Raw genomic sequence first — 14,974 nt, 5'->3', positions numbered from 1 at the left:
CTGCCTTCCTGTAACTTTCAATGATCCTATTTCTACTATGCCCTGAAGCTATGTAAAGTAAGTCTAATCACTCTTCCATGGGACAATTCTTCAAATATTTCAAGACAGCTGTCATTTTCCCAAGTACTTTCCACTCAATGCTAACCATCTCCAAACATTGCTCACATTATATGGTTTCCAGTTAATTTACAATCTTGGTCACATAGCATTCTAGTATTCCTGGTACCGGCTACATACCCCAACCTCAGCTTTTCTGCATTTTATTTCTTAATCTGAAAGCATCCTGATCCAGCAAGGTCCTTAACCTAAACTAGCTGCTTGTCTGTACCAGCGCCAGTTCCTATATCATCAATCTGGTTGTTATACTATATGCAATACATTTTTGTTTTGCTCAAGTCTTTCTCTTATCATTAGCTAACTATACCGAATAATAGTAAAGGCAATAATTTCAGGCAAATGGGAGACAAATCGACCTTTTCATATATTTCAGATTACCATATGTGATGTGTACTTATACTTTCTATACACAGGCGATCCATTCGTAGTAATAGCCAAAAAAACCTGGAAGTAGTATTGAGCATGTTCTGCCCCTGAAATTATCAAGGGGGGCAAATATGTTTTTTTCTGGTCAAAATTTTAAGAAAATGAGAAATGACGAGAAATGTAACAAATTAAATTTTTATACAATATTCATCATTTTCCTAATGGTAATGAGGCTGCAACCCTTTTCTAAAGGGAAAAGTTCCAATGCCAAGGATTTTGCAGGCTCTGTAACAAACATTGGTCCTAATTTTATTTTCAATAAACTATTTTCCTCCCTTGAGGGTAAATGTCTTATCAGGGCACCACTTAATGGTCTGGAGGTCATTTACTAAATGGTTCCCTAAAGAGTTAATTCATTTCCAGCAATTTGTGCTCAGAGACCAGTTTTTCATTGGCAAAGCTAAGTGGAGAACAAGGGCCAAAATGTCTACTTTTACCCATGTTGCATGAAATGTTACCTCAGTTTTCCCTTTATGTCTGCAAGATGAGCTCTGGGCAGACAATGTTTTAGCTATAAGATCGTGTTAAGTGTAATTTTTCAAAAGTGTAGTAATCTTCCATGTATCACTAGGAGTTCTACCTGTGTACACATGTAAATATGAGTCTCTCATTCCAATATTCTCCATTCAAAATCAGGTATTTATAAAGAAGTATATCCTTAGCTTTATGTTCAAGATGTACATAAGTATGGAGGGCACAAAAAGAACAACAAAACAAACATCTCTTCTAAAAAGAGTGCATTACACCTGATTAAATTAATAACTATGCCCACTAGCTTTCATGGTTTAGGTGCTGCTATTATTAAATGGAAAGAGTATATATGTATATAATATACATATAAATCTAAAGATAAAAAAGAGTGGTTCAACAAAACCATCCAACATATCAACTCTGTCTGACAGTATATGCAATATTTCATCCTTATAAACCCAACCTGTCCAAAAAAGGAAGGAGGTTCATTTCCTCAACTCTTCTCTGGGGCCAAGTTTGACAATTTATATATATATATATAACATACTATGCTGCTTCTATATATATATATATATATATATATATATATATATATATATATATAACACTATATAACATAGTGTTCAGTTTGGGTTTTTGTTCTTTCCTTTACTATCACAAAAAGTTCTGTTGTGAATATTTTGTTGTATATGGGACTGATTTCCCTGAATTTTATGCCGTGCATTGGGAACTCTGGATTGATGTGTGCTCTATTTGCTGTTCCTGTGTATTTCTACCAAAAGAGAACAATTTTACCCCATACCCTGTAGTTTATATTCAGGGACTTTTCTTAGGTAGGACAGCCTGCCAGCTATACTTTAAAGATTTAATAATGGTTTAGGCAATATAGAACATTTTAAAATGGAAGAATCAATGCCCTGAAAAATATGAAAATTTTCATTAGCAGTATCTCCCATGATTTCCCTTTTTAAATATGAGGAGGGTTTAAAGGACTTTTTGTTTGATGCCTTTACCACTTCCCATCATTTGTGTTGAACGATCCAAGTAAAATAAGTTATATCATAAATAATCTTCAGAACATTTTAATATACTACCTATAATGTTAAAAGTCAAAGCTTTCATAAAATTTAATTTACTTCTCTCTGTACCTTAAATCAGGAATGGCTTCAGAGTGTGCATTGTACCTGATGAATTTAATAACCATACCCACTCGCCTTCATAGCTTAGGTGCTGCTGTCACTTAAAATTGGCAACATATTTATTGCTAATCATGAATGAAGCAGCATAGTATGTACCAAACTCTCTCTAATGCTGCCTTTGAGCTCCACGTCTTAGGACCGTTTCTGTTGAAACACCATAATAGCAAGGTCCTTCTGGTTCTTCTAAGGCCCCTTGGGGTTAAGGTCCAAGGCTGTCCTACTTTATTCAATTGAATTCTCTGCCAAAAAGAATTATAGTGTTATGGATTTTAAAGCCATAAAATATAATTGATTGGTGTCTATCATAAGCATAATAGATTTATACATCTTCCCACTTTCCCCAAACCCCAATTCCAGCGTCAGCCAAGTAGTTGATTATGTATTTCCACATGAAGTTCTTGCCTAGATGTTCATAGAATAGATGGGATGATTTTTTTAAAGTATTTTTTAAAAAATCTTTATGTTTGTAGTCTTAGGACAGTCCATGATTCACTTTCTAAGATATACAAACAGGATAATTATGGCATGTGTTGTCATTGAAACATTTTTGAAGATGGTATTGCTATGGAAAGGAAAAGGGAAATATTTGACTTCACCTTACTCAAACCTATAAAATCAGTACTGTAGGATTTCTGGTTTAAAAAAGGAAAAATAGACTGTAGCTCCTGCCACTATTTTCAGTTTTACAACTGTGAAGCTGTAGCTCTTGGATTTGAAGAAAGGAAGATCTAGGCAAAGCTTTACTTATGTTTTACCTGCTTGCTGACATTGCCAGCTAGGTGGGCACCTATGAGCTGCCCATTGATACTGAAAACTACAGAGTTCTTTTCTTCTTGATTGATTCCATCTGAGTTATTATCATTGAATAATGGCTGATCAAGAATTGGCCAAGCTTTACCAGATTTCAAACTGTATTTCAAAGTGGTCATCATCAAAACAATGTGAACACCAGCCCTGGAGTCAGGAGGACCTGAGTTCAAATCCAGCCTTAAACACTTGACACTTACTAATTGTATGACCTTGGACAAGTCACTTAACCCCAATTGCCTTGCCTTCCCCCCTCCAAAAAAAACCCACAACAATCTGGTACTGGCTGAGAAACAGAGTAATGGATTGATGGAACAGAAAAGTTACACAATGCATAGCAGTAAATGACCATAGTAATCAAGTATTTTATAAACCCAAAGATCCAAGTTTTGGGGAAAAGAATTTGCTATTAGAAAAAAACTGCTGAGAAAACTGGAAAACAGTTTGACTGAAGTTAGGTATAAACCAACATCTCACACCATATACCAAGTTAAGGTCAAAATAGGTACATGATTTAGAAATAAATGGTTATATTATAAGAAAATTGAGGGATCATGGAAAATTTTTCCTTTCAGATATATGGCTAAGGGAAGAATTTATGACCAAAGAAAAGGTACAGAGGATCACAGGAAGTAAAATGGATAGTTTTGATTATAGTAAATTAAAAAGGTTTTGCACCAAAACAAGTGTAGCAAAGATTAGAAAGAATGCAGGAAACTGGAAAAAAATTACAGCAAATTTCTTTGATAAAGGCCTTATTTCTCAAATATATAGAGAACTAAGAAAATTTATCAAAAACATGTATCATTCCCCAGTTGATGAATGGTCAAAAGATGTGAACATGCAGTTTTCAGAAAAAATCAAAGCTATCTGTAGTTATATAAAAAATACTCTAAATCACTGATTAGAGAAGTACAAATTTAAATGACTCTAAAGTATCACCTCACACTTTTTAGATTGGTTAATATGACTGAAAAGGAAAGAGATAAATTTTGAAGGAGATGGGAAAATTGGTAGAATTGTGAACTGATCCAGCCATTCTGGAGGGCAATTTGGAACTATACCCAAAGGGTTATGAAACTGTACATACACTTTGGTTCAGCAATACCACTGCTAGGTCTATATCCCAAAGAGATCAAAGAAAAAGGAAAAGGACCTATTTGTACAAAAATATTTATGTGAACTTTTCTTTTTGGTGGAAAAGAATTGGAAATCAAGGGAATGTCCATCAATTGGGGAATGGCTGAGCAAGTTGTGGTATATGGTTGTGAAGGAATGCTGTTGTACCATAAGAAATGATAAGCAAGATGGTTTTAGAAAAACCTGAGATGATTTATATGAACTGATACAAAATGAAGTAAGCAGAATCAGAAAAGTGTACACAGTGAAAGAAATATCATATAATGATCAATTATGAATGCCTTAGCTATGTTGCAGCTAGATAACTTGGTGGACAGAGTGCCAGGCCTAGTATCAGTAAGACCTGAGTTTAAATCTGGCCTCAGACACTTACAAGCTGTGTGATCCTGGGCAAGGCACTTAACCCAATTTGCCTCAGTTTCCTCAACTATAAAATGAGCTGGAAATAGAAATGGCAAACCACTCCAGTGTCTTTGCCAAGAAAACTCCAAATGGGGTCAGAAAGTCAGACATAACTGAAATGAGTAAACAACAACAACAACAAAAAAATACAATGATCAAAGACAATTCTGAAGGACTTATGAAGCAAAATGCTATCTGCCTCAAGAGAGAGAACTGGTGGAGTCTGAGTGCAGACTGAAGCATAGTTTTTAAATTTTTTTCTTTTTCTTTTTTTTTTTTCTTTTGCAACCTGGCTCATATGGAAATGTTTTTCATGATTTCACAAGTAAAATTAACATTACATTTCTTGCATTTCAGTGGGTGAGGAAGAGGCCAGGGGGAGGGATAGAATTCAGAAATCAAATCTTTTAAAATGAATGTTAAAAAAGAATAACAAATTTTATAAATTTATGAATATTTATATTTTTATTTATTATTCATATCATATAATATATCACATCTATTATTTTAATTTTAAATATATATTTTTAAAATTTACAAATATAAATTTTTAAACTTTATTAAAAATTAAAAATATAAAGAAAAAATTGCTGACCTTCATTGGGCTAAGATGACCACTGTAGGTATTGTGATTTGGGACTTAGCTTCTGATGTATCATCTCACTGGCATCACAGAGCTCCAGAATGGCCTGAATTCAAAAGGCTCCTGAGGGTCCCATACTTATGAGAATTAGAAGTTCTTCATTCTTTTCTCCATAATTAGATTCAGAACTCCCTTAAGAGGCTTGTCATATTTTCATATCTCAGTGTAGATTCAAGTATATAGTAAATACTTCCAAATTATTTGTCGAATTGAATTAAATTAACAGAAAAATATTTTTGCAAGTAAAAATGGTATTTTAGAATAGTACTACAATATCCACAATGACCCAATTTGTAACTGTTTTCAGTAGATCACTGATCTTATCAATGTAGGTACTATCTTCATCAGTACAGATCATATCCTTTCTGTGGCTTTCCATTCAATGAAATTCTTCTCAATAGTGTCCAATAGACCCATAGCAGATCTCTCCAAATTGTTGTAGTAACCTTCTTGATAATTTTAGATTTTGAGGGTACCAGTGAAGTCCTTTAATTGTCTCTGTGTTATATAGAGTTATATATGATTTTTCCATTGCCTGAATGATAACTCTGACACCACTTCTTGGAAATATGGTCTAGCTTAGTTATAATCACCATACCTCTCTTCCTTGTCCTTTGGTTCACCCATAGTACTAATTCTATAGAGACTGTGGTAGTCCAAGATCCTCAACCACACAGAATTTCCAAAAGAAGTGTAATATGGGTTTTTGTGTCAGGGACCAGCTTGGGATCTTTAAGAGCAAAGCATTGAATTTTCAAATGCAGTGAAGTCTACTCTCTTTGTATTGTCATCAGCTTTGCCTCAAAAGTACAGTATTTAAGATCTTGGGACTATGGATCTAGAGCTGGATATTACCTCAGAAGCCATAGAGTCAAATCTTTTTTATTATATAGATGCGAATATTGAGGCCTAGGGAAGTTGGCTTACTTAAGGCCATATAGGTAATAAATTGCAGAGGCCACATTTGAACCAGATCAGAATGAGTGTTCTTTGTACTATACAGCCAATTACTTTATTTTAATAACTTTATTGCTTCCTTACCATTCCACACTACCACCCCTGGAAAATCTCAATGTTTATAATATAGGCTAAATAATATGGCTAGATAACTTAAATAATGTAACAACAATGTTGCTTGCAGCTGCTGTGGAGGTGCAAGGCCAATAACACCAGCACTGAAGAGGGCTGCTAGCACAGGTTCTTTGATCTGCTTTCCTAAGGAAAGCAACTTTAAGGGGTTTACAATCTCACTTTAATTAAACATACACATATCATTCACTTAGTTCAGGCGGAAAAGTCAGCACCCTGAACTTCAGAGCAAATACAAACAAAAATTACAAACAGAGAAAATATAAACAGATCAACAGATAGGCTTCTGTCTGACCATAGCAATACCGGAGAGAGAAGCACCAACATCTGGGTTTTCAAAGCTTTGGGGCTCCTTAATGGCTACCCAGAGTCTCCAAGCCAACACTCTTCCAATGAGTGTGCCCCAAGCAAAATGCTAACCTCAGAGTATATACACACTTCTTTGTGTTTAGAGGGCATCACAACCATGTGACTCAAACCTATGTGACCTAGGCCTTCCCATGACTTAAGCAGGTCATCAAAGACTCCTGATTCAATTAAAGACTCTTGATTGAAACAAAGGCAAGATTCAAAGGCACTCAGCACTTTGGAGTCCTAAGAAGCACTCCAAAACAAAAAACAGCAAAATGTCTCACCCTACTTGCCATTACAAATATCAAAATAATTAGTTCTTTACTAGGATAAAGATATCATATCAAATTTTACGTGCAGAGTTTACTGAAGTAGATTTAATATCATAATCCTTATATGTCATTAATAAATTTCAGCACAAAGATAGCTTACATTTATAAAGTGATTTATGTTTTATAGGATGTTTTCACATAGCATATCTTAATTGCAACCCTTTGAGGTAGATGGACCAAGCGGTCAATTCAATCCAACCAGTATCTATGAAATGCCTACTATGTGCTACTCCCTGGGGATATAAAGATGAAATAAATCAGACTCTCCTCAATCTAAGGTGGGTAAGAAATTGGGGTGTGGCGAGGAGTGAGAGTCAGAACAACAAGCTGTATACAAATTATTGTAACACAACATAGAACCTGTTAAGTTCAAACACCAAGATTACAAGAAAACTTTGAGGATGTTGTGACCACTTTTGTGATTTTTTAATCTAATTTTAATAATATATTTTGTTTTTATATCATTTTCAAAAATTTCATTCCCCCTCTCCTATTCAGTAGTCAGTCTCTTATAAGAAGGATTTAAATGAAAAGATAAACAAAAGTGGCTCAAAAAAACCATCCAACATATCAACTAGAGCTAATAGTATATACAGTATTTTATGCTTATAGATCACCCCCCTCCATCATTTATCCAAAGAGGGGAGGTACATTTTCTCAGCTCTAATCTGGGACCAGGCTTAATCATTAGAATTGCATAGTGATCAATTTGTGTGTTTTTGTTCTTTCCATTTACATTGTTATAGTTACTCTGCGCATTGTTTTCCTGATGCTATTACTTCACTCTATATTAGCTCTTGTCTTTCCATGTTTCCATGTTTCCATTCATCATATCTTATGATATACCAGTTTCCCAATACCTTCACTTGTGACAATAGATTTATCTATTCTAGACTTTTGCAATGAAAAAAGCACTTTTATGCATATTTTGTTTTATATAGGTCTTTTTGCCTGACTTTCTTGAGTTTTATATCTTGTTCTATTATCTTTAAATGAAGGTGACTGTATATTTTAGAAATTTTTTTTCACGTAATCCCAAATTGCTTTCCAGAAAGGCTGGACTAATTCACAACCTCAACACTTTATTAGTATTACTATCTTTCCACAACTGCTCCAACATTTACTATTTCCATCTTTTTTTCATCTTTGCCATATTCCTTGGTATGAGGTGGAACTTCAGAGTTATTTTAATTTTTATTTCTCTTTTATTTTGATCATTCCTCCTTGTGGTTCTTAATAATTTGCAATTCTTTTGAGAACTATTTGTTCATATTCTTTGACTGGTTTTCCAATGGACAAAGTTCTTGAAATTGTACTATCCATCTATCTTGGCTATCAGACCCTCAACAGAAATATTTCATGCAAAGACTTTTATTGCCGAGTTGAAAATTTTCCTCTTAACAAATATTTTCTTACTTGCATTGATTTTGTTTATGCAAACAGTTTTCAATGTCATTTAATTAAAATTACCCCTTCAACTTCTGTGATTACTTATGTCTCTTTCAGTGTTAAAATTTCTTTCCCAAGCCATAACTATGAGAGATATCTGATCTCATCTAAGTTCTTAAAAGTCTTATCCATTTTGAACTTCTTGTTGTATATGATATGAGGTATTTTTATAAATCTATTTTCTATTTGTTTTCACAGCAGTTCTTATTTTATATGGAGTTTTCTCTCAAATTTATTTGTCTTCAAGTATATTGAATAAAATATTACTGAGTTTAATTGTTTTTATTTTTATGTATTTCCCACTTTGAGACCTCAAATTTTATTTTAAAGCAGTAATCATCAAAACCATTTGATACTAGTTTTTCAAAAATAAAAAAAATAATTAATAATGGATGGATGAAACATATTTGTCAAGCACTATGTTTCTTAGTGTTAGCCTAGTGTTTAATAAACACAAAGATCCCTGCCATTGGAGCAAGAAGTCACTATTTGACAAAGAATCCTAGGAAAACTAGAAAGTAATCTGGCAGAATTTGGCATAGAAAACATTTCACATGGTATTCCAGATAGTGCTCAAAATGGTTACGTTATGTAGACATAAAGGGTGATATCATAAGCAAATTAGGGGAGCATGGAAAAATTACCTGTCAGATTTATGGATAGAAGAAGAATTTATCAACAGACAAGAGACAGAGTGGATTTTAGGAGGTAAAATGGATGTATTTTTAGTTCTTTGAATTAAAAGACTTTGCACAAACAAAACCAATGTACCCCAAATTAGAAGGAAATGAGAAAACTGGGGGAAAATATACAAGTTTTTCTGATAAAGGTCTCATTTCTGAAATACATGGGGAACTGGGCCAAATTTATAAAAATAAGAGCCATTTCCCAATTGGTAAGTAGTCACAAGATGTGAGGGGCAGCAATGTGGCACAGTGGATAGAGTTTCATGCCTGGAGTCTGGAAGACTCATTTTTGTGGGTTCAAATCTGGCCTCAGACATTTATTATCTGTGTGACCCTGGGCATACTACTTAATCTGTCTGCCTCAGTTCTTCATCTATAAAATGATCTGGATAAGGAAATGGTAAACCATTCCAGTATCTTTGCCAAGAAAATCCCAAATGGGGACATGAAGAATCAGACACTACTGAAACAACTAAATAGCAATAGCAGAAGCAGCAGATCTGAACAGGCAGATTTCAGAGGAAGAAATCAAAGCTACCAATATGTCATTTGATAAAATGCTCAAAATCACTAATAATTAGAGAAATGCAAATTAAAAGAACTCTGGGATACTTCCTCACACTCATCAGATTGAACAAGATGTCAGAAAAGGAAAATGACAAAGATTAAAGGGGATGTAGGAAAGTAGGCACACTAATGTACTGTTGGGCAGCTCGGTGGTGCAGTGTATAAAATACTAGGCCTGAAATCAAGAAGACTGATCTTCCTGAGTTCAAATATAGCATCAGACACTAGCTACATGACCATGGACAAGTAACTTCACTCTGTTTGCCTCAGTTCCTCATCTGTAAAATGAGCTGGAGAAGGAAATGGCAAACCATTCCAGTGTCTTTGCCAGGAAAACCCTAAAGGGGGTCATGAAGAGTTGTACACAAATGAAATGACTGAAGAAAAATGCACTATTGGCAGAGCTGTGAGCTAGTCCAACCATACTGGAGAACAATTTGGAACTATGCTCAAAGGGAAATAAAACTGTGCATATTCTTTGACCAAGCAATAAAGATAAAAGAAAAAGAAAATGGACCTATATGTACAAAAATATTTATAGCAGCTCTTTTTTATGGTTTCAAAGAACTGGAAACTGAGGGAATATCCATCATTTGTGCAATGACTGAAGAAGTTGTGGTATGTGATTGTGATGGAATATTATTGTTCTGTAAGAAATGATGAAGGGGGTCATTTTAGAAAAACCTGAGAAGACTTGTATGAACTGAGGCAAAATGAAGTGAGGAAAACCAGGAGAACAATATACACTGTAACAGCATTATTGTAATGGTAATCTACTGTGAAAGACTTAGTAATTAGTCAGTAGAATGAACTCCCTTAACTCCAGAGGACTTATAATGTAGGATGCTATCTACCAATAGATAGAAAATTGGTAGACTCTGAATGCAAATTGAAACATTGTTTTCTCTTTTTTTTCCACTTCTAATGTTCAAACATGTTTTGCATGATTTCACATGTATAATGGGTATCATATTTCTTGCCTTCTCAAAGAGTTGGAGGGAGGGAGAGAATTTGGAACTGAAAATAATTGTTTTTAATTAAAAATAAAGATAATAAAAACAAACCAAAAGGGAATATACTATGTGTCAGGCCCTGGATTAAAAATAACAAACAATAAGACAATTACTGCCCTCCAAGAGCATACATTCTATTGAGGGAAACAGCTTGTATACATATAGGCAAATATACATATATGTGTATATACATACATATGTACATACACATATTTTTCTACTATTGAGGAATTGATCTAACAACAATAAATATTATAAAATCTCAAGTGTGCCAGGCACAGTATCAAGCACTGGAGATACAAAGAAAGGTAAAAGATAGAACCTACTCACACTTACAAGGAATTCGTATTTTGATAGGGAAAATAACATGTTAACAAGCTATGTCCAAACAAGCTATATGCAAAATAAATTAGAATAATCCATGGAGGTAAATGTATCAGTAAGGCAAGATTCATGACCTTGAGGATGACCATGAACATGCCTTTGGAATCCCAAAGTATGAAAAACTCTCTAGGTAGAAGACAGAGGAAGTATAACATTTATTTAGACTCCAGAGGGTAAAATCCCAACCAAGACCAGCTATTACAATTCAATATAGCAGTAATTATATTCCAAAACCAGTAAGCGTACCTCAATGTAGCAAAAAGGAAATTATAACACAGTATTATAGTGAGGAACCAAGTCATCCTGTAACCTCTCCCCCTGCTAGGGCCTTCCTGTAAACAATCACTCAGGAATCCTAACTCTCTGCCCCAGCGCTCTCTTCTGCAGCTCTGTCCTACTGGCTCTCTCTGTGTCTGCTTTTCAGCACCCTCTTAATGTCTGCTATCTCAACATCTTCTTCTCAATTCTGCTGCTTTCAGTTCTGTCTCTCTTCAATTCTAGTTCTTTCATGCTCTGGGATCTCCTTATATACAGTCCTAGCCAGAGTCTGATTGTCTAGAATTCAGGTCTCTGATTGGCTGAATTCATGATTGACTAGAACTCAGTGCATATACCATTGGCTCTGGTTTTAGCAATTCCCCTTAGGGCCCTGAGGGCCTCACACCCAAATTGGCTTAGTACCTAGTAAGTAGAGGCTTTAGGCCTACTTACAAACAAAGATATAATCAAGCTTTCCCACCTAGCCCCACCTGAGGCCTATTGAATGGGAGGGGAAGATCTTTGATCACATTAATACTACAGTAAAGCACTAGAATTAATGTAGATGGTACAATTTTAGCTGGGACTTCAAGGAAGCCAGTGAAGCCAGGACATAAAGGTGAGGAGGGAGAGCATTCCATGAACGAGGACAGCCAGGAAAAGTGCCCAGAGCCAGGAGATGGTATAGGGGGAATAGGTTATGAAGGGCTTTGAATGCCAAACAGAAATTTTTTGGAGGGGAGAATTGGGACAAGAAGCATTTGACTTAATACATAAATAATGAGTAGGAATTCAATAGGTAGGTCAAGCATAAGCATTCCTGGCATAGGAAAACAAACTATCCAAAGACAGAAGCAAGGTATGTACAGAAAGAAAACAGGCTATACAGTTTTGCTTCAGTCTATCATAGGACCACATAAATGGAAGAACATTGTATAGGAAAACTAGAAAGGTCCAGGGTAGCACCAGGTTATAAAGGACTATTAATGCTAGGCAAAGAATTTTTTTTTATTGACAAGAATATAGGGACCTTTGTAATGTTTTGAGCAAAATGCTATAAATCTAAGATAGCTTTCTTTTCTTCTTTTATTTTCTTGCCACAAGCACTCCATTTCCCAAATTCCATTTCTGTTACGGGCACTACCATCTTTCCATTCACACAGGTTCATAATCTTGGAGTTATTCTTGGTTTTTCATTCTCCCTTAACCTCCATACCCAATTAATTGCTGAGTCTTGTTGATTCCACCTCTATAATATCTCTCAAAATTCATCTCTTCCTCCCTTCCACAAGCCAACTTCAGCCTGTCATCATGCCTTTCCTGTTCTATTGCAGATAATTGGTTTTCCTCCTACCAGTCTCCCTCCTCTCCAATTCATTACCACACAGCTGATAAACTAATATTTATAAACCCTGGTCTGACCCTCTCACTCCCCTTCTCAGGAAGCTTCAGTGGCTCCCTCTTGACAGTAGAATAAAATACGCTTCTGTTTGGAATTTAAAACCATTTACAATTCACAACGCATCAATCTTTGTGGACTGATTTCACATTATTCTCTCTCATGTGCTCTATGTTCCACCCAAATTAGTCTACTGCTGAACCCCACACACAACACTCTATCTTCCACCTCCATGCCTTTGCACTCTGTCCCTCAGGCCTCTCTAAGTGTCATCTTCCCATCCTTCTCCTCTTAGAATCCTTAGATCTCTTCTAGGTTCAGGTTAAGTGTCACTTTGTATGTGAATTCTTTCATGATCTCCTAGTTAGTCTCCCCACCCCACCCTCACCCCCAATTCTTTTGTATTGACTTCTCTATGTATATGCTATTTCCTCTCCTTAGCATGTACAGTCCTTATAACCAAAGGTTGTTTTGTTTTTGTCTTTCTATCACCAGAAACTGGCATAGAGAAAGTATTTAATAGGTACGTTTGATTGAATTAAATTCATTTGACCTCTCTGGGCCTCATGTGTAACAAAAGGGGTTTGTACTATATTATCTTTAATGTCCCCCTTCTAGGTCTAAATCCTATGATTCTATAAGATAGTAAAGTTGTATATAAATGTAGAATTTTTTTTTTTTTTTGGTAAATGAAACTAGAATTTAAATAGGGAAGCTCAACATTTTAAAGTGGAGTCGTTTAACAGTATGACAAAATAATTTGTGTTTCTTTGTTTCAACTTTAAAAAAGATGAGAGGGGGAAATCTTGAAGTAAGGCACACCTGGATACACTAATTAATTACTCATCAATAAAAGTTAGCTACTGCAGGAGTGAAGCACAGCCTTGAAATATAATGAGTTGTAGAGATTTTTATGTACATACGGCCCACAGGGAAATGAATATTTTACAGGGACAAGCTAGAGGCCAAGCATAAGCTTCATTTAAAATACATTTTTTTAAAAATGTTATAAAAGGCCTCCTGGATTGAAAAGCCATCCAAAAGAAGTGTTCACTTTTCTGTGATGCTGATGGGGAATCATTGTGGGTCTTTGCAGTAGAAGAATGACAAATGGTATGAATGGCTCCTGCACCCTGCTGCATCAGCAAACAGCCTGCATTATTTTTCTGTGGAATGTGCACTGCTCTGTGCCTCTTTCACTCTCTGGTATGCAGAACCGCAGCAAAAAAAAAAAAAAACAAGGAAAATCCAAGCTTTTCCCAGATGGACAATGCACAAACAGATTCTTCTGTTAGATTGCTGCATCATTCTGACACAATAGTCCATTCATAATTATCTCACATAAGAAACATTTTCCAAACCATATTATAAGCAAACTAAACTATATCATTTATTTCTAAAGGTGTGCTGTTAGTGAATTTGTATATCCTGAGAAAATACCTGCAGTTTTCAGAATATTCCTTCAGTGGACCAGACCCTTCCAGCCTAGGAATCTTTTGCCTAAAGCAAAATGTCATCATTTTTGGAGATACATGAACTTTTTTAGACCACTAGGGAGGCACTTATTAAATTCACTCTCCTGGTATGGTAAGTAAGTGGTCTGAAAGCCTTCATGTGCCCCCAAAAGGGGCTTCTATCCCAGTAGTCATTTCTTTAATATTGAGATTTCGACAATTACAGTTGAAAGATGCAGAAATAAATACCTCTATTTCCCTGCAATATTAACATGTAGGTAGACCAGATCATCAATTTACTGAATGCAGGTCATCTGGAAGACCAATTTTTGGCCCTTTTGCCTAACTGGCCCATGACTCATTTGCCTGCATGATCTGTCATGATCAATTATCTGGAAAAATTGATTATCCAGATCGTTAAATCCCCAATTAGTCTGGAAAATCCACATCCTATTGTATCCCATAAACTTTACACATGCTGTGGAGCACAGCCGGATTCTTCCCCCATGCTGTAGTGTTTATCTTTTGTGGGACTTTTAACTATGCCTCTCACTCCAATTCATAATGACTCTCTTGGTTTTCTGAACTCTCTGTGTGCTGGTTTCACTGTACCTTTCCAAGTATATATTCATTTACTTTCTCCTGCAAGTAAATTGTTGTTAGGATTGAAGTAGCCCAGCTTGGGAATACACAATAGCCCCTGTGTTTCAGCAGGCAATCTGGAGTTGAAATGACCTATGTCCTGAAAACTGATTCCATTTATAGGTTTCTGACTTCAAGTTTTTCA

At 35.4% G+C, this 14,974-nt stretch overlaps 1 protein-coding gene across 2 annotated transcripts in view; it reads left to right on the top strand.

Moving 5' to 3' along the window:
• Positions 1-14,974, top strand: part of SDK1 (sidekick cell adhesion molecule 1) — a 1,168,267-nt gene that overhangs the window by 714,524 nt on the left and 438,769 nt on the right. Inside the window, exon 9 of one of the 2 annotated variants that reach the window (XM_036741469.1) lies at positions 7,494-7,521. The exons of the other annotated variant lie outside the window; for it this stretch is intronic. Within the exon in view, the coding sequence (XP_036597364.1) occupies positions 7,494-7,521 (28 nt within the window). The remainder of the gene's footprint in view (positions 1-7,493; positions 7,522-14,974) is intronic. 2 annotated transcript variants of the gene reach the window in all.

Source organism: Trichosurus vulpecula, chromosome 1 (assembly GCF_011100635.1).
Source record: "Trichosurus vulpecula isolate mTriVul1 chromosome 1, mTriVul1.pri, whole genome shotgun sequence".
Taxonomy (NCBI): domain Eukaryota; kingdom Metazoa; phylum Chordata; class Mammalia; order Diprotodontia; family Phalangeridae; genus Trichosurus; species Trichosurus vulpecula.
This window is presented reverse-complemented; position numbering and strand designations above follow the sequence as displayed.